The sequence below is a fragment of the Prunus avium genome, chromosome 4 (genome assembly GCF_965620075.1).
Source record: "Prunus avium chromosome 4, drPruAviu1.hap1.1, whole genome shotgun sequence".
In the NCBI taxonomy this organism is placed as follows: domain Eukaryota; kingdom Viridiplantae; phylum Streptophyta; class Magnoliopsida; order Rosales; family Rosaceae; genus Prunus; species Prunus avium.
This window is the reverse complement of record NC_142287.1, coordinates 27087998-27109023: the sequence shown is the minus strand read 5'-3', so window position 1 is coordinate 27109023 and position 21026 is coordinate 27087998. Positions and strand designations below refer to the sequence as shown.

General features: G+C 36.4%; 3 protein-coding genes and 1 pseudogene across 3 annotated transcripts; 3 read left to right on the top strand and 1 right to left on the bottom strand.

Moving 5' to 3' along the window:
* Positions 1 to 827: 827 nt before the first annotated feature.
* Positions 828 to 3818, bottom strand: LOC110771518 (Tetratricopeptide repeat (TPR)-like superfamily protein). Its single transcript, XM_021975831.2, has one exon. The coding sequence runs from the start codon at positions 3703 to 3705 to the stop codon at positions 1561 to 1563; it is 2145 nt and encodes a 714-aa protein (XP_021831523.1). The 5' UTR covers positions 3706 to 3818; the 3' UTR covers positions 828 to 1560.
* A 2509-nt stretch (positions 3819 to 6327) lies between these two features.
* Positions 6328 to 7040, top strand: LOC110771968 (uncharacterized). Its single transcript, XM_021976331.2, has one exon. The coding sequence runs from the start codon at positions 6449 to 6451 to the stop codon at positions 6992 to 6994; it is 546 nt and encodes a 181-aa protein (XP_021832023.1). The 5' UTR covers positions 6328 to 6448; the 3' UTR covers positions 6995 to 7040.
* Positions 7041 to 14110: 7070 nt separating this feature from the next.
* LOC148295133 (NAC domain-containing protein 66-like) lies at positions 14111 to 14943 on the top strand. The gene is made up of 3 exons (XM_088251738.1): positions 14111 to 14530; positions 14579 to 14787; positions 14910 to 14943. The coding sequence occupies exons 1-3, from the start codon at positions 14111 to 14113 to the stop codon at positions 14941 to 14943; spliced, it is 663 nt and encodes a 220-aa protein (XP_088107864.1).
* Positions 14944 to 18783: 3840 nt separating this feature from the next.
* On the top strand, positions 18784 to 19505 carry LOC110771935 (NAC domain-containing protein JA2-like; annotated as a pseudogene).
* The last annotated feature ends 1521 nt before the right edge of the window (positions 19506 to 21026 follow it).

Below are 21026 nucleotides of genomic sequence, written 5' to 3'. Positions count from 1 at the left end.
TTGCATGATAGATGCCAAGAAATTTCTATGCACCAAAAAGTCAAGTATTCATTATGTTCCGCCCGGAAAATGTCTAAAGTCCAACCAATTAAGATGATGCAATCTGTGGATATAAATGGTGCGCCACTTACCGTTTTTCTATGTGTAAAATTTGTGAAAAAAATGAAAGCGTATGCTATAGCACTAGTAGCCTGTGGCTCTGCGATTGGGGTTGTTATTTGTTTCACGTGTGTTGTTTTTTGCTGCAGGAACAAGAACAAGAACAACCAAACAAGACGAGCCACCATGGTGCCTCCTTCCAGTCAACCAGCTAACCGCGGCGACGTTGAAAGAGGCGGAGTTACTAATCAAAGCAGTAGCAGAACCAAGGATGGTGGCATGGTTATTTTGGCTGGAGCTGGTGTTGCTGTGGCTACTACATCTGTTGTAACTAGTGGTGGCGGTGGCGGTTGTGGCGGTGGAGGTTGTGGCAGTGGGGGTTGTGGGGGTGGAGGTTGTGGTGGTGGTGGGTGTGGAGGGGGTTGTGGGGGCTAGTTGTTGAAGGTGCATGATAATATCTTATTACAATCCTTAGGGCACCAAAAACAATAAATAATAAATATTTTATTGTGATGATCCTTTGACAATATAAGTGGGGAAATTTTAAGAGAATGTGATGCCTTTTTTTTTTTTTTTTTTCTTTTCTTTTCATTTTTTTGTCGAATGTGATGGCCTTTTACAATTGGAGGGAGAGTATATTTCTTTGATAGAAAAAGAATAATAAGAAGGGAAAGCTTTTCTGGTTGTTTGAAAAACGCTTATGCAACCCAAGGGGTTTGGTCTAGTGGATATCCTGGCTAGGCCTGCAAGTGGGCGAATGTTAGCTGGCCTCAGTGAGGTCCAGCGTTCGAATCCCACCTTGTGAAAAACACCCCCTGGGGAGAGTCAAATCCGTTCAGGTCTACGACTCGGAGTGGTTGCTCACTTGCTATTACCAAAAAAAAAAAAAAACGCTTATGCAATTGACTCTTCTGGCAGACCAAGAAATTGGCTACTCCACGGATTTTTTTTTCCATAGTAGTTTTATGTAGAAATAGACAACATATTATAATATACAACTTAGCGCTTGTGCCTGCTTTGTATATATAATTTATAAACAAAAAAAAAAGCCTCATATCATAGCAAAAAGAATGAAAGAAAGCATTTGATAAGTTATAATTATCAAAATGAAAACATTACTCATATCTTTCTTGGAGAACGCAGCAATGGTTGTGTTAGTGTTGGCTCTTATTTGCCTTTGCTATTGTGGAAGCAGAAGAAGAGATATCTTGCCAGAAAACCATACCAGAGTATCCCCTCACCCAACCAGGTCTAGGAAAGCGGATCATTTTCATTCTAACAAGATATAATAAGGCCTCCAATTCCTAAAACAAGCAAAGGCAAAGCTCCGACAAACCCCGGTTTCCCTCCAAACAAGGCCTCACAGTTCCAATTTACTGAGCATAAGAGCTGAGGGAAACCCCTGATGATTGATAAGATGGATAATATTACTATCTGTACTGTGAACATTTGAAAGGATCATCATCTATCCAGCGGTCTGATTTCCATCGTTATGATCCAGAGCATTACTTTGATCTCTTGTAGGTCCGGATGGGATTGATCTCCTGCGAGAAACAAATGAACCTTGTCCTTCACTATGATCCAGCTGCAGCCTGGACTCTTCCTTATCCCCTTTGATTTTTTGGTCATCATCACTTGGTTTCCATCCTTCATTTTCCCTAGAGTAGAATATAAGTTGGACAAGACCACATAAGGGGTTGCATCATCAGGCTCCAATTGAATTAGGTGATGAGTTGCAAGCTGTGCAAGATCAAGACATAAATGAGTCCTGCTAGCGCTAAGAAGAGCTCCCCAAACCCCAGCATGGGGCTCAAACGGCATTGAATGAATCAAATCAACAGCTTCATCTAGCAAACCAGCCCGACCAAGGAGATCAACCATGCAAGCATAGTGATCAGGTCCTGGTTCTACATCGTGTAATGATTTCATTGAATTAAAAAACTGCCATCCTTCTTCTACTAGGCCCACATGGACACATGCTGAAAGAACACCTAGAAAGGTGATTTGGTTTGCCTTGCAACCTTCATTCTGCATGCTCCTGAATAAGTTAAGCGCCTCTTCCCCAAACCCATTTTGTGCATACCCAGTAATCATTGAGTTGAATGAAACAGCGTTGGGGGTAGAGATATTTGTAAAGATCCAATAGGCATCAGTAACATTCCCACACTTCGAATACATAGATACCAGAGAATTTTGAACAGATAAATCAAATTCCATATCTATCTTCAATGAAAGAGCATGGATCTGCATCCCCTCGTTTAGACTGGCCAAACTGGCTGAAGCACTGAGCACACTGCTTAAAGTTAGAGGATTGATCCTGATTGCCTTTTGAAGCATCTCAATAAACCAATGGAGAGCCTCCTCATAATCCCCATTATTTACAAAACCCGAAATTACAGCAGTCCAAGCAACATCATCCTTCTCAGGCATCATTCTGAACAATTGGATGGCTTTCTCAGTCATCCCTTTGCTAGAGAATCCTGACATCATGGTCGTCCATGAGACTACATCCTTTGCAGGCATAATCTCAAACAGCCTAAAAGCTTTTTCAGTTTCACCGCATTGAACATAACCAGCAATTAAGGAATTCCAGGAAACAATGTCTTTCTTGCTTATCATATTAAATATCTTAGAAGCTTCATCTATACATCCATATCTACTATACATAATGATAAAAGAATTTCCTAAAAACACATCATAGTCAAATCCCATACAAGAAACTAACCCGTGCATCTGAATCCCTTCTCCATATCTACCGAAACTACCACAAGCTTCCAACAGTACAGCCATGGTAGTGCTATTGACCTCCACTAGCCCTTCCCTTCTCATTTTCAAAAACAATTCAAACCCCGCTTTGAAATTCCCCATCTTCATATAGCCATCAATCATTGCCGTCCAAGTAACCACATTCCTCTCCAGCATCCTATCAAACAAACTTCTAGCATCAACAATCCTTCCCATTTTGCAATACCCATCAACCATACAACTCCGAGAAACCACATTGCTATATACCATTCCCTCAAAAACTCGAACTGCTTCTTCAAATTTTCCCGCCTTCAAATACCCATTTATCAAAACATTTGAACAAACCGGTTCGCGCCACTTAACTGGCATATCACAGTAAAGCTTCTCAGCCTTGTCAAACATCCCCGCCTTTACAAAACCCGTGATCATGGCACCATAAGACACCTCATTACGCTCGGGCATCCTAGAAAACAACTCAAAAGCTTCACCTACCATACACTGGTCCCTAATATAAGCTGTCATCATCGCATTATACGACGCTACGTTTCGTTCGGGAATTTCATCGAACAGTTTACGTGCTTTGGTAGTTTGACCATTTTCAGCATATGCAGTGAGCATAGCAGTCCAGGAAATAGTATTCTTCTTCGGCATACGATTGAATACTGACTCTGCTTGTTTGATATCACCATTTCTTCCACTTTGAGTGATTTGGGAATTGCAGTAAACAAGAAAGCTGCTGGCTTTTCTAGTTTTGGACACGTTTTGGGGTTTAAAACCTGCTTCAGTAGACAAGTACGAGCAGTGAATCTTATTAGGCAAGCGCTTATAGAAAAGGGTAGTTGGTTTGAGTTTTGTTGGCATGTTTTAGTTTGACATATCTCAATTAGCAAACTTGTATCAATCTGATGGGCGAAAGTAAAGTTCATGCAAATCAAATTCAACTAGACGACTTGCCCAAAAAGCCCAACCCCTTTGTTTTCATGGGTCTGCAGACATTTTTCTACACCCAGAAATTTGAATGGGCTTAAAAATTCTGACCCGATTAATATCAGAGTTGGGTTAGAACTTAATAAAATGGGTTATTTACTTAAATAGTCCTCAAACTTATATCCGAGTTGCATTTTGGTCCCTCAACTAAATTATTCATTCAAATGGTCCACCAACTCTTTACTATTTAATGAATTGGTCCACCGTTGCATTTTCTATGAGTTTTAGTCATGTGAACTGCACGTGAGGAGAATAGGAAGGGTAAATGCGACTTTTTCATAGTGGAGTTTTCGTTTCCCTTTTTCTTTTTCTTCTTCCCTCCTTGTACAACCAAATGACAACGGCATCGGAAGACAACCAGTTGGCGTGGGAGAGATGACAACGACGATGGCTTCATTCAGACATGACTTCTCCAACTTCGATGGCCAAGGTGGCGGCATGGGTTGAGCTTCACGACAGGTTACAATGGTGGAGTTGGCTTGTTGCACCGCTAAATCATAAGAAATGGGAGCAGATGATTGAGGCAGAAGGCACATGGGTGCCTTGATCAATTTATGGTATTGGATTCCTCTATCTGGAGTTGCAAAAATGGAAAAAGGAAAAAGTAGTTTCTCTTTTGTTGCTCTGTAGGATAGATGTGGGATAAGATAAAGCGGATATTTCTTGTTTTTATTTATCACTTGTTTTTTTATATGTTCTTCATTAAGAGAATGAAGAAATTTATGTTTTCTCCATGATGGGAGAAGATAAGAAGGCAGAGCCACCCCCGCCACCAGCCCCAGCCCACACCCACTGCCCACCCTCTTTGCGTCCTCCCCTATCTATGTTTGAATTAATTAATATTTTAGTATAAATTGACGATTTTAACTCTCAAATTAACGATACTATTGATGGAGTGTAATGGTAGGACCAATGCACCGATTAATAAAGAGTTGGTAGACCATTTGAACAAATAATTTAATTGAGGGACCAAAATACAATTCAGGTATTAATTTGAGGACCATTTGAGTAAATAATAATAAAAAAATAATTAATTTTTCTTTTTGTTGAAAATTTCCAAATGCAAATACATCCCACCAGGCCATCTTCTTTATATATCAACATATTTTTGGACATCATGCATGTATTGCACATAAAGAACATGTGCATACATAAGATCTGGTTGCTTATCTAATCAATTAGTGATGTTTTTTATGTGGGTTAGTCTAATGATTTTAATTACCCCAATGTTTGATTTATTATATTTCTACTACTATCCATTCCTCTTTGTGTCCTTTGGTGACTTTGTCAATAAAAGAGTATTAGTCACGTCATAACATCACATGTTGAATAAACGAAATCCGAATGAGCTGCGAAAACGTATAACTTCAATGGTAGAACACTTTAGTAACATAACGAAAGTATGTAAGTTACCCATTATTTGCTTGCTTTGGCATCAAATTTCAATTCTGTCAGACTAAACCCTTCAACCATAAACTAGACCTTTCTTGATTTAGAGGAGTAGGTGGATGGATGACAAATCAAGATTACGATTAATTGAGCTGCATAATAATAATATTGGTTAAATTAGTCAGAATGATTAGGCTTTATTGCGCTGGTGCCTTGTGTTGGTGTCTTGTCGGGAAGCATATCGCTTGTGTGGGGGTTCATTCACAACCCACTAATGGAGGATGAGGGGATTTTGGGATCTAAATCCCACCTAAAGTGATGTGGTGGCACCACATGCACCTTAGCGTATTGGGTGGTCAATCATATTTTACTAATCTAGCTAATTGGGATCCTAATCTATGCCTTCTTCAGCATCTTTCTCCAACCAAATCTTTGACTAATAGCCCTCGAGTGTGCTTGAGATAATCGTTTCTCTTATCTAAATGGGATCAATTAAAATAATTTAAATAAACAATAATGAGTTCTAATATACAAATCAAATAGGATAGTTGGGTTGACAAGACAAGTAAAATTTCTCACTCAACACATTTTTCTCGAAAAATCGTTGGATTGGACCGTGATACCGCCCCATAATGTTGTTAATTCACATGTTATAATATGGGTTAAAGATTAATATCACAAAACAAAATATGAGTTACAATGATATGCGTAAATTGGTAATATCACGTGGCGATGTTACTGTCACACCAAAAGTAATGTTCGTTTGATATAAAAACTCATAAAAGAATCTTATTAAAGATGTGTACGTGTGGTTTTTTAAGTTCCTGGTAAGCGCTTTCCTAAGAATCGCTACAAAAGTGTTTCTCTAATCTAACAAACATCACTTATTATATTAAGTCAGCAAAAATACTATAGACAATACTATCTAGAACTTTATTTTATGTTTCAAAGTCCCTTCAACACACCAAGGTTTTAATTTAAAATGAAGGCATATATCTTTTATAAAGAAGATAAGTGATGGTGGGTCTATTTTATGATAAGTTGTCTTCCTTGGAATATGCCACATAACACGACTCTCCTACTTATATAAGGCCCCTGACTCGTTTAATTATACCACACCACCACTTGCAAAGCCATTTAGGCGTAATAGCTTCTAAGTTCTACACTTGCAGTTTGCATTTCCTCGGTTCTTTCTTTTCTAATCAATTTGAATATCTCTCTTGTCCAAATGGCTTCTTTGCTAGCTGAAAACTGGTCATGCATGAACAACAACATGGACATGAATGATCACTTTCCCGGAGCAGCTGGAGCTGGAACCTCATCAAACATGAGCAATGCCCTGCTCATGTCCTTGTTGGAAGAAACGCAAGGCGATCAGGATCACGACGAAGAGCGATTGCGCAGTCTAATCCGTGCTCTAGAAGTAGAACTGGACCCTACTACTAGTGAAGATCATGAAATTTTCATGGAAAATCCTAATCAATTTGGTGGCATTAGTCAAGAGGATTTTCAGCCATTGGATGTGGGATATGTGAGCGGTGGTGATTTCCCTGGAACAGATGCAGCTGGGTTCGGTTGGATTGATATGGAAATAGGGTCTTCTTCTCAGGAGGGTACTGGTGAATCAGTTGACTGGTACATGGATTCTTGTCTTGATGATGAGATCGATTGCTCGTCTAGTAATTTTGGAGGGTCTACGACCGCTCCCTTTGAGGAAAATGGGTATCAGAATTTGTGGCAGGAAACATATATTAATACAAGGATGCATGTATAGTTGAGGCTTTATATATTAATTAGCACGTAACATTTTATTTGCAAAACTCTACAAAGTTGTTCGTCTCAAAATTAAGCTCTTAATTTTCATAAATAAATAAAAAGAAGCTCTTAATTACAAGTTGAGATCATCAAGAGATAATTAATCGATCGATATCTTTATTTGAAAGAAAGCACAATTGTCCTTGCCAAATCCCTAACAACTAATTAAATACGAAAAAAGTTTTACTTGTGGATTTACCCAAGAAAACGTAACTTTAATCAAGAATAAGATGCTTTGAGATGACAGAATATAATCTCAACAATACCTTTAACACAACCAGTTTGAAATTTAATTTTGTCTAATTCATTTTTATCCAACTTGCCCTACTTTTTCTTTAATTTTTAGGATACATAAGCATCATGTCGTGTGTGTGACCCAAAGGTTAAGCAAATTGCAAGCCAATATCTTTAATCACACTTTAGGAGTAGCTAACCCAAAGGTTAAGCAAATTGCAAGCCAATATCTTTAATCACACTTTAGGAGTAGCTATAGAAACAGGGCCGTTTTTGATATTTTGAGGGCCCTGTGCGAAACTTAAACAAGATCAGGAATCAAATTCAAATTCATCATATACTCTACTGGTTAGTTAAAGTTTGATATTTCCCTTTTTTCACATGTTTATGTTTTTTTTAAGAAAAGCGTATATGGCTTCAATGAGACTCGAATCTGGGCCCTTGTATCTAGTGACATGAGCTAGAAAGCTAGCTCCGCTAGAAACACTTTTCTGTCAATATGTAGCCCGTTAGAGTATATATACGATCGTTATAATATTAATATCATATAATACAAAGAAAACAAAATTTCGGGGCCCTGTGTGGTGGCGCCACTTGCACCACCCTAGGGCCACCCCTGCTGTAGAAGGATGATGGATTAGTACTAGAAAGCACATCGAAATGGGTTACAAATGATTTGACGCTGGTACTAACAAAGGTCACAGTGTATTCATGGTAAAGTGGCCACAAAGAAGTCATATATCACGTCATTGTGTTTTATTTTTCCCACTACAAACGTAATATGTGGCCAAAATTAATTATGCTTGTGTGGTTTAAGGAAATTTGACTGTTTGTGTGAGCAATGACAACAGTAATTGGAAAAATAGTATTCAGGTTTAAATTATTAAAGAATTCAGGAAGAAAAAAAAAAGTTGCTTGAATTATGATTTTTTCTGACTAAAAAGGGATGTGAACAACTCGCCCTTAATATAATAACTTTTTATTTTCTTTCAAAACAAGTGATATGAAAGGGGGAATCGAACGTATATGACTTTAGATGTATGGGTGAATGTTTTTAACCATTTAGTTAGAACTTGAAACCTCGTGTTCTAATAGTTTCTTTCTTTTTATTATTTAGTTTATACTGTATACAATGCACGTAGAGTGAGGAATTACAAGAGATTGTGAGTATTAGAATTTTCGAGTGAAACAAGAAAACCTAATTCATTACATTATTGTAGTTTCATGCATTGGCACATTTTGTACTCTTGTCATGAAAGGAAGGCGCATGCGTCGCTTACAATTAATTCCAAATCTTATTCACATACCACAGCAAAGATGAATGGAAATCGATAGGGGATCTCAAAAGTTGGTCCATTCTGATTTGGTGGACAAAGGACATAACCACATGGTGTGGGGATCATTCAACCACCATCCTTTTTATAATTTACAAGTACTTGTATAAACATTGGGATCTAAATCTCTCTGAACACCACCAAACATGTTGTGGTGGCACCATGTGCTGCAAAGCAAGATTTGGAAGAAAAAAGAAAAATGGGCATTCATCAACCCCTCATTATTATTTATGTCGAAGCCACTTGTTCATCACTCACCCAATGTTTGTCAAAAGAAAACCCAACATCGACATGTGATGGAGATGTTAAATGTTCAATATCAGATGCAATTCGATGCCCCACTTGGAAAGATTCTTGATTAAAATTAGTAACATCTATCAATTATTCAAGTGGAAATTGAAACATCAAGAGCCTCTCAAACTTCACATCACTAAAGCAACGAATCGAAAAAAATGTATCCCCTCGTGTAAGCATTTGGTTTGGTGCAAGTCACAGCTCTGACCACCCTTATTGCTTTATTATTGTTCTTTGGTGATCCGTCAGTGAAGATATGTTCTGACGTTCTGTTCTTCTGCCGTACCTTGTTTGGCCCATATTCAATGCATGCATTATTATAGCTATGGATATCGCATTTGTGTGGTTGCTTTGAAAGCTGGAAAGGCCTAAGACTCGACAGTGGGACATTTTTTTAGTGGTACCAATATATCAGTGGTTTAGATTGGTCGTTCGACCACATAACGTGTTAATTTTAATATATACATAACATGTTATGATATTAAACTGTCAATTCGAATCACCACTTCAAGTACTATAATCCGTATAATTAAATTAAACAATTATAATAACATGTTAAGAGTCTGGCAAATATTAACATGAAAATGCTTTGGTAAGAAAACAATTATTTATTTGCTCATGTGCACATGATTGGCTAGTCTAGTCCACAATGGAAGGTCATCATAGTGGTGAGATGCCTATATTTAAAGGCCTAGTTCTCTTCGAGAGAGTCATATAGCAATATACAATCTTTAAGGAGTACTTTCACTTCTTCAGCAACTGGCTTTTTCCTTCAAGCCTTTCTTTGCTTCATTTGTTTCCTCTCTTCAAAGACAACAAAAACTTCTTTTGTGAAAATGGGTTCTAGCACCGCACTGATCAGAAACCATGCAAGCATGAACGACCATGATCATGATGATGATTTGGGAGTTGATGAACTCATGGGATCCAACGGTGCCATTCTCATGTCCTTATTGGAAGAACTTCAAGAGGAAGATCGAGATGAGGAGAGGTTGAATATTGTGATTCAATCTCTAGAGGCAGAATTAGTCAACATTCCAAGCACAATGGACTCCGAATCGACCCTCCAAGATTCGGAAGATGGTAACTTGTGGAACGTTGTAGGAGGCTTGGACGGTCAGGATTGCTCAGTGTCATCATCAGTTGATTTTGATCAGGTGGGATGGTTTGATGTGGATCAGGTGGCTTGCTCACCAAGCGATGACATGAATTGGTATATGGATTCTTCTTGTTGTGAGTATGAGATGGATTGTCCAGCTGCTGATTCTGAATGGATTGATGACTATTATTGTCATGTTAGTTATGGAGTTGGGTTAGAGGAGCATGCGTACAGCTCTTTATGGCAGGAAAATGCATATGATTCAATCATGTATGACTGAGCAAAGGACAACGTTTGCCCCAAGAAAAAAATAATTCTCAAGGCATTGTTGTTTTTTAAGTGCAAGAAGGTCAAAGAATTGTTAGCCCATATCTGTACATTTGAATTCGAAAGCATCACAAATTTTCCATTATTCTATATTTGTAACTTTTTATAATTAAAAAAATAGTGGTCCAAAAATAAATTTGGGTCACCCTAATCACTAAGTAGTAATATTCTATAACTCAACGTGACAAGTATTTGAAGCCCTTTGAGAATTTGGTGGGATCTGCGACTTATAAGCCCACATACACTCTTTGTTGTGGTATAAAATTAATACTTCGACCACAATTATGTGATCTATGGTCAAAAGACACTGAGGCGGAAATTGTGTAATTCAATCTCTAGCGGAAAAAATATTTCCTGTTGTAGTCAACTTGACAAGTCATTGAAGCCCTATTAAACATCCGAAGTGCACTCCCTACATCTAGTGTATGCCAAAAATAACTTGCATAGAAGATGACCATTGTTTAACAAATACTCTGCCAATTCCATGTCAATCTCTTGTCCCCTGAATGGACATAGGGTAATAGTCTTGAGGTGCGAGGACAAACAATTAGGCACAACTTTTGGTGGCTTCCAGTGAAGCTTTGAATGCTTTTCATCCCGCATGGTTCCCTAACAATAAAAAAATATATATACATTAATAAAATGAGAATGTCAAATGTCTTGTTGGTGTAACTTTGCTCAAGTACTGTGTACAGATCTTACTTACATCTTCTAAATCAAGATCTTCCAAATTAGGTGCGTTTTCCAGCAGCACTGCCATTAAGTCCCAGTATTTGCAACGATCAACAACCACCTTCAATTGGTTCAAATTAGGAAAAAAGGGGAGATCCCCAGCCTTCAAGAAAGATACAAGTATTCATCATTCAAAAACTCATCAAAGCACAATAAAGTTAAAATTTCGTTTTGAATAATAGACTTTTTCAAACTGCAAAGCACCAAAGGATGAAAAGAATTAGAGTATCCAGACCAAAACTAAATGGCAATGAGTTGAGAGGTCAATAACATTGTATTATGAACGCAAGACCTAACATTAGCAGGATAAGAACAAAAACGTGTTAAGAAGAAAGGAAATTGGGAGATGCAGGGGATCTTTCTTTCCCTTATATAACTGCAGTATAAAGAAAGGAAAGGGAACAAAGTCTTCCTTAATTACCATTTAATTTTTTTAATCATTCAATGGAGCAGCATGCATATATGCCTCACCCTACAATCTCCAACAATTTCTTTCATTCTATGTTCTTTTCTACCAAAGAGTTAAAGTAAAGTAAATTCTATACAGTGAAACATGCAATTATTAATAAGAAAGAGCAAAGCTTTATTTCTTTTTATTTAATCAAGCTCTCTAGAAAATAAAAATAAGAAACAGTAAGAATAATACATATATCAGTTATGGAATAAAATTCTATGAATTGATGCGTGTTGCAGCCACAAGGTTGAATGGAGGGTTCTATATCTCTTATGTATTCGCATTCAAATTTCCATATTCACGAATAATTGCTAACCTTAATTTACAATTGCAATCTGTATGCTGAAGAAATATCTTTTAAGCGACTATTCTTTTATTACTAGCAAGGATAATATGGAAAAATACTGAGAAAAAGCTGAAGAAAGAGCTGGCTGTCTATAACGCGAAACTAGACCCAATAGAACAGAGAAAAATACTGATTGTAGACTTAAGTGGAGACAATGAACCCAAGTGGTTGACAGAACAGAAGTCTCAACCCATCAAGGCTCGCCCCTTATCTATCTCCTATGGTTGTTCCATCTCTCTCGCTCTCTTTATTTTTAGAAAATTCAGATGTATGAAATCATGCACACATGCACATGTACCCGCACTCATGACAAGCACACACACAAGAATCATATGTACATAATAAGCAGCAAAGCAGATATATAAAGAATCTTCGGCTGTGATTCTAAAATCTGATCCTAGTGTTTTACAGCAAAACTCAACCAGTAGAAGGAAAAAACAAAAACAAAAGCAAAAACGTTTGGGAGATTGAAGAGGTTGAAGAATCGACCTTGTGAAAGAGATTGAAGAGATTGAACGAATGGTTGTCTCCAAACTTGGGAGGCTACGTGAAGATGAACGTTGGTGTCTGCAGATTTGAGAGAAATACGTGAGGATAGATTTCTAACCTAATAAGGTTATTTGTGGAATTGCGAAAATTTCATTAAAGGGAGCGCGCTGCTTTAATTGAAAGCAGCTTTAAAAAACAACCTCTGCTGTCAAAAGACCATTGCTTTTAAAATAAGCAGAATATTTTATTTTTACCAAACACTTTAAATTGCTTAACTTTAAAGTTAAGCAGGTTTTTAGCGAAAAAAAGCAATCCCAAACAGGACCTAAGTGGTAAAAACCTACTTAGAGTCGAGAGGTATCTTAGTGTGTGTACTGATAATAGAATAGAATATGATCGGCATAAAACATGCAAAGTGGTCATGGGATTTTATACACAAAGACTTGTACGCGTGTAATAACTCCCATAATAAATCTTCTTAATTTCAAATCCTTTTAAGGATATAAACAAATTAAATGGTAATCCTTCGTCAAGGCCCAAAACTAGTCTTTCTGATTTACGCGTGTAAATTCATGGGTCAATGGGCTTAATTATACAAAAACGCGTGTTTTTAATTCAAAGAAATGTTGGCTCGTTTTTTACCTCATCATGTAATACAGGGATTACGTTAGCTTAATATAGCTTAATACTTTCTAGAATTCTATGTTAGATTAGAATGCCTGAATGCTATTGCCCATTGGATTGAATCTGTACCCATTGGATCGCCACTCTCTTCAATTTGGGTCCTAGGGTAATTTTTTACCTTTTCTTTTTCTTTTTTGCCAAACCAAAAAAAAAAGATTTACAAACTAAAAGAAGAAGAAATATTTAGATCGGGAGCAAGAACTTTTTTTATACCAAGTTCGAGTCCCCTCACCCGTATATTATATTAATTAATAGTAGTTTAGATCATCACTTGTATCAAGAGAAAAATTATATATAATTATGGTTTTACAAGTTCATTTCAAATTGAAAATATTAAAATTATTTTAGAATTAAAAAAAGATAATGGACAGTTGTGTTCCATAAAAATAGGATCCATTATCTGATTTTTTTTTAATTTTAATTTTTTTAAATATGAAAAAGTGTGAATTTACCATATTATCCTCATTTAATTAATAATTTCAATTATTAATGTTTGCATTAACCAAGGGCATTTTCTAGTATTTTGAATGTTTCACCATTCTCTACCTTTTGCTTTATATATATAGATAGATATATATAAATATATAAAATAATAGTCCATAAAAATGCAAATAACAATAAAAACAAAAAGAAAGTAAGAGTTAAAATTCTCCATGGATAAGGATAAAATAAAAGTTTCGGAACAAAAAGCCCTTGTTTTCGTTCCTTATTTCAAGTAGCAAAGCAACAAAAACAAAATAAAAACATTATAATTTGTCCAATGTTAAACAACACAAAAGGGTAATTAAGACCATAATCTTTCTAGCTCTTTATTATCAAGGATTTAGGTTATTCTCCTTGGCATAATTATCTGCAACAAAATACACCCGATATATATGCTCGTTTAGCTCAATTCACCTTACATGTCAAGCCCTGATTAGTCCATAAAATAATTACCCAAATAATTCGGAACCTGAACTTAGGTTACAAGAAATTCAACCACTATAAATATACCCCAAAGAATTAGTTGCCATCTCACTTGCAGCATTTGGTTTTTCTCTTACTGCGCATCATTAATTAGAAACCCTAGTTAAGAATTAAGTATGGGTGGCTATCAAGTTCCAGTTGGGTACAGGTTCACGCCTTCAGAAGAAGAACTACTTCTTCACTACCTTTTCCCCAGAATGAATGGAGAGGACTATCCTAAGGGCGTTGTTCCTGACTGCGATCTCTACGGTACAAAAGAACCATGGGAAATATGGAGAGATTTTCACTCATCACCAGATGATCAAGAAGACATCTACGTCTTCACCACACTCAAGAAGAAGACTCCAAATGGCTCGCGGTTTTGCAGAACAGTTGGCGCCACCGGTACCGGAGTTTGGAAAGGAGAAGACTCCGGCAAGAAAATACGTGCTCGTGGGAGTGATATTGGCATCAGAAAACGATTTCGGTACATGAACCCTGGCTCACCCCACGATGACCGTTGGATCATGCTTGAGTTCCAGCTTGATGAATCTCTCGTGCGAGTGCGAAACAAAGAGACAATTGTTCTTTGTCTTGTTAGAAAGAAAGAAACATCGGGCAAAAGCAAATTAGAAGAACGACAAAATCATGAAGTTGACATGGCTTCCCATGGAGAAATCCAGGCCCAGCATGTGCATGATGATCAGCAGCAACATATTGACGCAATTACTTATGATCAAATTAGGTTTGTGGATGATTACCTTATGAACGATGTCGAGGGTGAACAGGACACCATGGTTAATCCAAGTTTGCTTGCACAGTACGATCAACAGGACGTGGTTGGCACAAGTACTGAAGATCAACTTAGAGTTCTCCAGGATTTCCTTATGAACGATGTCGAGGGTGAACAGGACACCGTGGTTAATCCCGCTTTGCTTGCACAGTACAGTCAGCAGGGCACAAGTATTGAAGATCAACTTAGGTTTTTCGAGGATTACCTTATGAGCGATATCGAGGGTTAATCCAATTTTGCTTGCACAGTAGGAGCAAAATTAATTCCTCTTTTTGTAATTTCTCTGTTCTTAATACAACACTTTAAGTATATATATGTAGCTTGCTTAGTGCATTTGTTTATCTGCAGGCTTAGTCAAAACGGTTCCAAATTTAATACACAAAAGGATTTATTGGAGTACTTTGATGTAATAACTATTTATATGGCGAAGAATTTCATAAGTTGTATATAATGAACAAAATAATAAAACATATACACTACTTAAAGACATGGATATTCAATACTATTTTATTTAAGACAATGTTACGGAAGAAAGTGAAAATATTATGAAGTTAATAGTAGGAGAAAACCACAAGAGCGTTTCAAACAACAGTTAGCTAGCGTTGTCAGGTCTGTTACGATTTCAACCTTGTGAAGTATAAGATTGGAGCTAACAAAATAAAGTGCAGAAATCTAGACGTATAATACGTAACATGGAATATCATGGAAGCCACCTTTTTTATCAGTTTCTGCTTGTAATGAACTTAGGTTAAATAAGCCAAACCCTATAAAATATGAAAATATAAATTTGTGTTGGTCATACATATATATGTGCCACGTATATATTGTTTACTAATCCACATGTATATAGTATGGCTAACTATTGTCTTAGCTGGAATTCAATTCAAATTTGGGTTTTACTTAATATAATATCAACACATGTGTAATGGAAAGAAATGCTTGAACAGAACACGATATTTCTTCATCATCTAGTTCCTTCCTCCTCTCCCTCCCTTGTTTGCATTACTTGTAGGAAGAACTTTTTTGTTTTTGTTTTGAGGAAGAACATTGAAGAGCCAATCAGGCTCCAAAAAACCCACAGGTTCCTCGAATCGTTGCAACCGTCCCGGCCCATGATCTTCCATTTTTATATGAACAAGTGATATAAAAATTATATATTGCAAACCCGGTTTAGATGCAGTGAGCTCATCCTTTGTATCCAAGTTTGAGTCCCCATTCCCGTATATTACATTAATTTATAGTAGTTTAGACTATCACTTGTATCAAGATAAAAACTATCTATACTATGGTTTTACAAGTTCATTTCAAATTGAAAAGATTAAACTTTGTTTAGTGAGGTTCTGAGTCAATTGAATTTCCATTTTTTTATACACATAATTACAACCATCAACATTTCAAATAAAGAGAAATTTGAACAAACCCTCAACCATCAAAATATGAACAAGTCATATAAATAAGTATGATTTGTGCCCTGCCTAGCATGTCCATATCCAACCTGACCCACCCGCTGCCCATGATGCCGCTAAAACCAGTAGGCCTTTGTTCTGGCTAGCTTTCGATAACTTGAACAAATAAGAATTCCCAATTGGATTAGGGTTTAGCTTTGGCAATTAAAACCATGCATACATAACATATTTCAGGGAAAATATATAACATATCAATAATTTAGTTTATTGTAAAGAACCAAGATCTAACGGTCATGAATTAATTAGCAGCTGCTAGCTACTTTTATTTGATATGTCAAGCGGTTGGATAATAAGCTCCCATAGCAAGGCCACATAGTCCTTCTCGAGCGTCAATGTCTCTTTGAATCCTCATGTATCCACTCTCCCCCCATTCTTCTCCCCAAGAATTTTTGATAGAGTATACTACAAGAATGTTTTATGGAAATCATGTCCATTAAAACAGAGTATACTACAAGAAATGTGGAACATGCACAATTTTTTGTTAAAAAAATTAAAAATTATGGTTTTGGATCTTGGATTGCTTTAGAGTATCAGGTGAAAGTGTTTTTTGTTTTTTATTTATTTTTATGTTGGACTGATTCATAATAAATCACCATTTACTTGACTGATGCAATGAGGAGAAGTTTGTTTACTGACCAGTGTTTGATTTTGTTCTTTCCGAACTAGGATTACAATTTTTGTTGATCACTAGTTTGATTGAATAGGTTTGGATAAATCAGAAGTAATTGGGGATTGTGGCAGCAGAAGCTTCTATCTTCGAAAAAGCAGCAGCAATCACAGTAGCAACAATGGAGATCAACTTCTTTCACCTCTTAAGCCGTTCCTGCGAGAGCAAACTCTCCTCCACCGGCGGCATGCCCTGTCTTCTTACTCCCGAATTTTTTCGCTCGTAAACTTGGCAAAATCATCAGGAGGACTCATAAGCTTTGGAGAATCATAATCTGCATGAAATGAGCTGTACAAAGAACCAAAAAAAAAAAAAAACATTGCTCTAGAGTAACACAAAATATTATTCATGTTGCTCTAGAAAGAGCCTCTAGATGTGGATGTCAACCGGACCACATCTGCGCGATGCATTGTCGTCATTCTTTCTCATACCTTTTGAATTTGATTTATGTAATGCTGTGAAGATTCCCTTATTATAAGATTCACATGTATATAAATGAAGAACAAGAAAATACCAATTGTTCACTTGACCAAAAAAGAAAAAAAAAAAAAGAAGCCAATTGTTCATTTTCTTTTTCTTTATTAATTACAAGGTACAATTGCTTTATTTATGTGCCCTGAATTATTGTATGAGAATAGTAAAACAGTGCTATATCCCGTTGCAACTAAGTTTTCTCCACGAAATGGGGCTAAATTGTACCCCTTTCTAGACACTATAACCACTATTCCCTCACAAATGTAGAATGCAACTTCTTTCTTTCCTTACATATAACTAGATAACTCAACATATATATGTTGCTTTTTCCCACCAACTAAAGAAAACTCAACATATATATGGTAAAATTTAAGAAAATTTGGACAACTCCCGAAAAATAGACAAAAAAATCTCTCATTTTTGTACACATGATCATTTCAGCCATCGAAATCTGAACAACTCATGAAAAATGTTGTTCCTCATGAAAGAGGAACAACGGCAATAGAGGTTACAATACTATTAAGAATTCCACAGCTTCCAATACTATTATTTTATGTTTTATTAATTTAGAGTAAAAACACACCGAAAAATAAAATATCTTCCTCCATTAAAAACATTACAAAGTAGTAATCTTTGTTCCTGCTTGATTTTGATAACAATTCCCAATCGAATTAGGATTCTAGTTTGATTTGGTTCGTCGTTATGGCTGAATTTTCAAACAATCCAAAAGTTTATCTTCTTCTAACCAAAATTTTATCTTTATCTAAAACATTAAAATGCAAATAATTACTTCATGTTACAGAGACAAATACGTAAAATACTAATTAAGACATTAAAATGCAATAATTTTAAAACAAAAACAAAAAAATTATTTTCTATGGATAAGGATAAAATAAAAGTTCTAACAAAGAAGCCCTTGTTTTCTTTCCGTATTTCAAGTAGCAATAGAAAAACACTTTTTCTAGTCCTTTTATTTCTTCATCATTCATGCAGACCCAATTCTGCAACTCTCAACTGTGAGTTCTAAATATTTATCAAAATTCCAACAACAAAAAAATATTTACCAAAATTAAAACCATGCACATATACATAATTGGTGAAAAATGGAAACTTATATTTTATTTTTGGTGGAAATAGTTTCCATATTTCAAGGAAAATATATAATATGGCGGTAGCTATTTGTTCTCGTTGGGCTTAATTATCTGCAACAAAAGACGCCTGCGCTTAATTATCGCAATCCATGTTACATGGCAAGCCATGATTGGTTCATAAAATCATTACCCAAATAATTCGGATACCGATGAGCTAGGGTTGCAAGAAATTCAACCCTAATGACCACTATAAATACACTCCAAACTTGATCACCAAATTCACAATCATTACTTTCTGTATCATCACTCTACAACAAGTATGGGTGGCTATTATCAAGTTCCAGTGGGCTACAAGTTCAGGCCTTCAGAAGAAGAACTATTTCTTCACTACCTTCTCCCCAGACTCAACGGAGAGGACTATCCCAAAGGCGTTGTTCCTGACTGCGATCTATACGGTACAAAAGAACCATGGGAAATATGGAGAGATTTCCACCACTCATCACCAGAAGATGATCAAGAAGACATCTACGTCTTCACCACACTCAAGAAGAAGACTCCAAACGGCTCGCGTTTCTGTCGAACAGTTGGTGCCGCCGGTACCGGAGTTTGGAAAGGAGAAGACTCCGGCAAGAAAATACGTGCTTGCGGGCGTGTTGTTGGCATCAGAAAAAGATTTCGGTACATGAACCCTGGCTCGCCCCATGATGACCGTTGGATCATGCATGAGTTCCAGGTTGATGAATCTTCACTACGCGTGCGAAACAAAGAGACAATTGTTCTTTGTCTTGTTAGAAAGAAGGAAACATCGGGCAAAAGAAAGTTAGAAGAAGGACAAAATCATGAAGACGTGCCTCCCCGTGGAGAAATCCAAGCCCAGCATGTGCATGATGATCAGCAGCAGCATATTGGCCCAAGTACTTACGATCATCGTAGGGTTTTCGAAGATTACCTTATGAACGACGTGGGGGATGAACATGACATAGTTAATCCAACTTTGCCTGCACAGTACGATCAGCAAGAGCATCTTGGCACAAGTACTGATGATCAACTTGCTAGGTTTTTAGAGGATTACCTTGTGAACGATGTCGAGCAAAATTAATTCCTTTTTTGTAATTCCTCCTTGTTTGGAATAATATTTTGTGCAAATTGTTGACAATTTTTTTTGTTAGAAAAGTTTATAGTTGAACGTGCTTACATGTCCATAAATAATTAATATTATTTAGAGTTGGGCTGGCTGTTAGTTGGGCCTTTGGCCGTCTTGTTTTGCTTGATCTTATTTTATGTAACTGCCCTATTGTAATTTTTCAAGTTGAATGAAACTTCTTTTGAGACCCCCCCAAAAAAACAACTCTAATATAATTGGTGATTAGTTATTGCATGATCTTATTTAGATTATTCGGATAGATCGATAAATAATTTGTTACACTTGAATCATTAAGAGTTCATTTGATAATCATTTTGTTTTCATTTTACAATTTATATGTGTGTGCGCTTTTTACAAAAATTCTGAATTTTTCTTCTTTGCTGATGCCAAACCACTGATCCAGCAACTTGTGATTTTGGGTCTATTTCCTTCTTTCTGTGCCACCCATCGGTTTCCTCGGCCAACTATCTCTTCCTACTGATCTCATCTAAGATCTAGGTAATACAATGGACACCAAAATTGGGAGATCTTACGGTTATATATATATATATATATATAGATTATATTGCTTCCTAACATCACTAACTGCAATGCTTTACAGTTCAAGAGTTTTAAACATTCACCATACACAAAATTATGCATCCTTCATCTCAATAGCACAGGATTATGTTAAGTTAAATCGAAGACGAATGATTTCATTATTTCTCTCGTTTTCTCATAAGTCATGAAATCTTTCCAAAGCTTAAAGTTATCTCATATAAAAAAAGAAAGAAATGATTTCCATTTCTAAGTCCCCGTTTCCGCGAACCAACCAAAAGCCTCATTTTCAACCCCACATATCTAAAAGATCGTATTGTTTTGTATATAAATGCAGTGTCAAGATGGAAAATATAACTAAAGAATGGAACGTAAGTTGCCAAAGTTGGACGTACATATCATATGGTGTCCAATCAAGGGTAGAATAACAGTGCCTACCAACCGTGAACATGGCCCATATAGGCCATCAACCATTTGGTTTTTCAGTCCAATATGAAAAAGTGATTGTAGAAGCTTTGCTCTCTTTAAAGGTTTTGCCTTTTGACCATCAAATTATAGCCATTGTTTTCATAACATTACTTCATGCCTTTGCCTTCCTCATTAGCACTAGAGCTTTATTTAGGGGGCTTTATGGGAATAGGTTGTCTCTTTGTCTTGTTTTGGGTTTGCTTAGCCTTCTCGTCGGTGTTGGAAGACAACTAATAATACTAGAGATAAAAACAATGTTATGTGACTGATGACTTCCAGCAATTATTTGGGACGTAAAGGAAAGTTGCAGCACTCACAATTATGCATCAAGCTCGACTGCTTTTGAGTTTTAAAATAAAATATATGTACTACTTTTGAAGGATGCTTTAAAGTGAACTGAGTAATTATTTGCA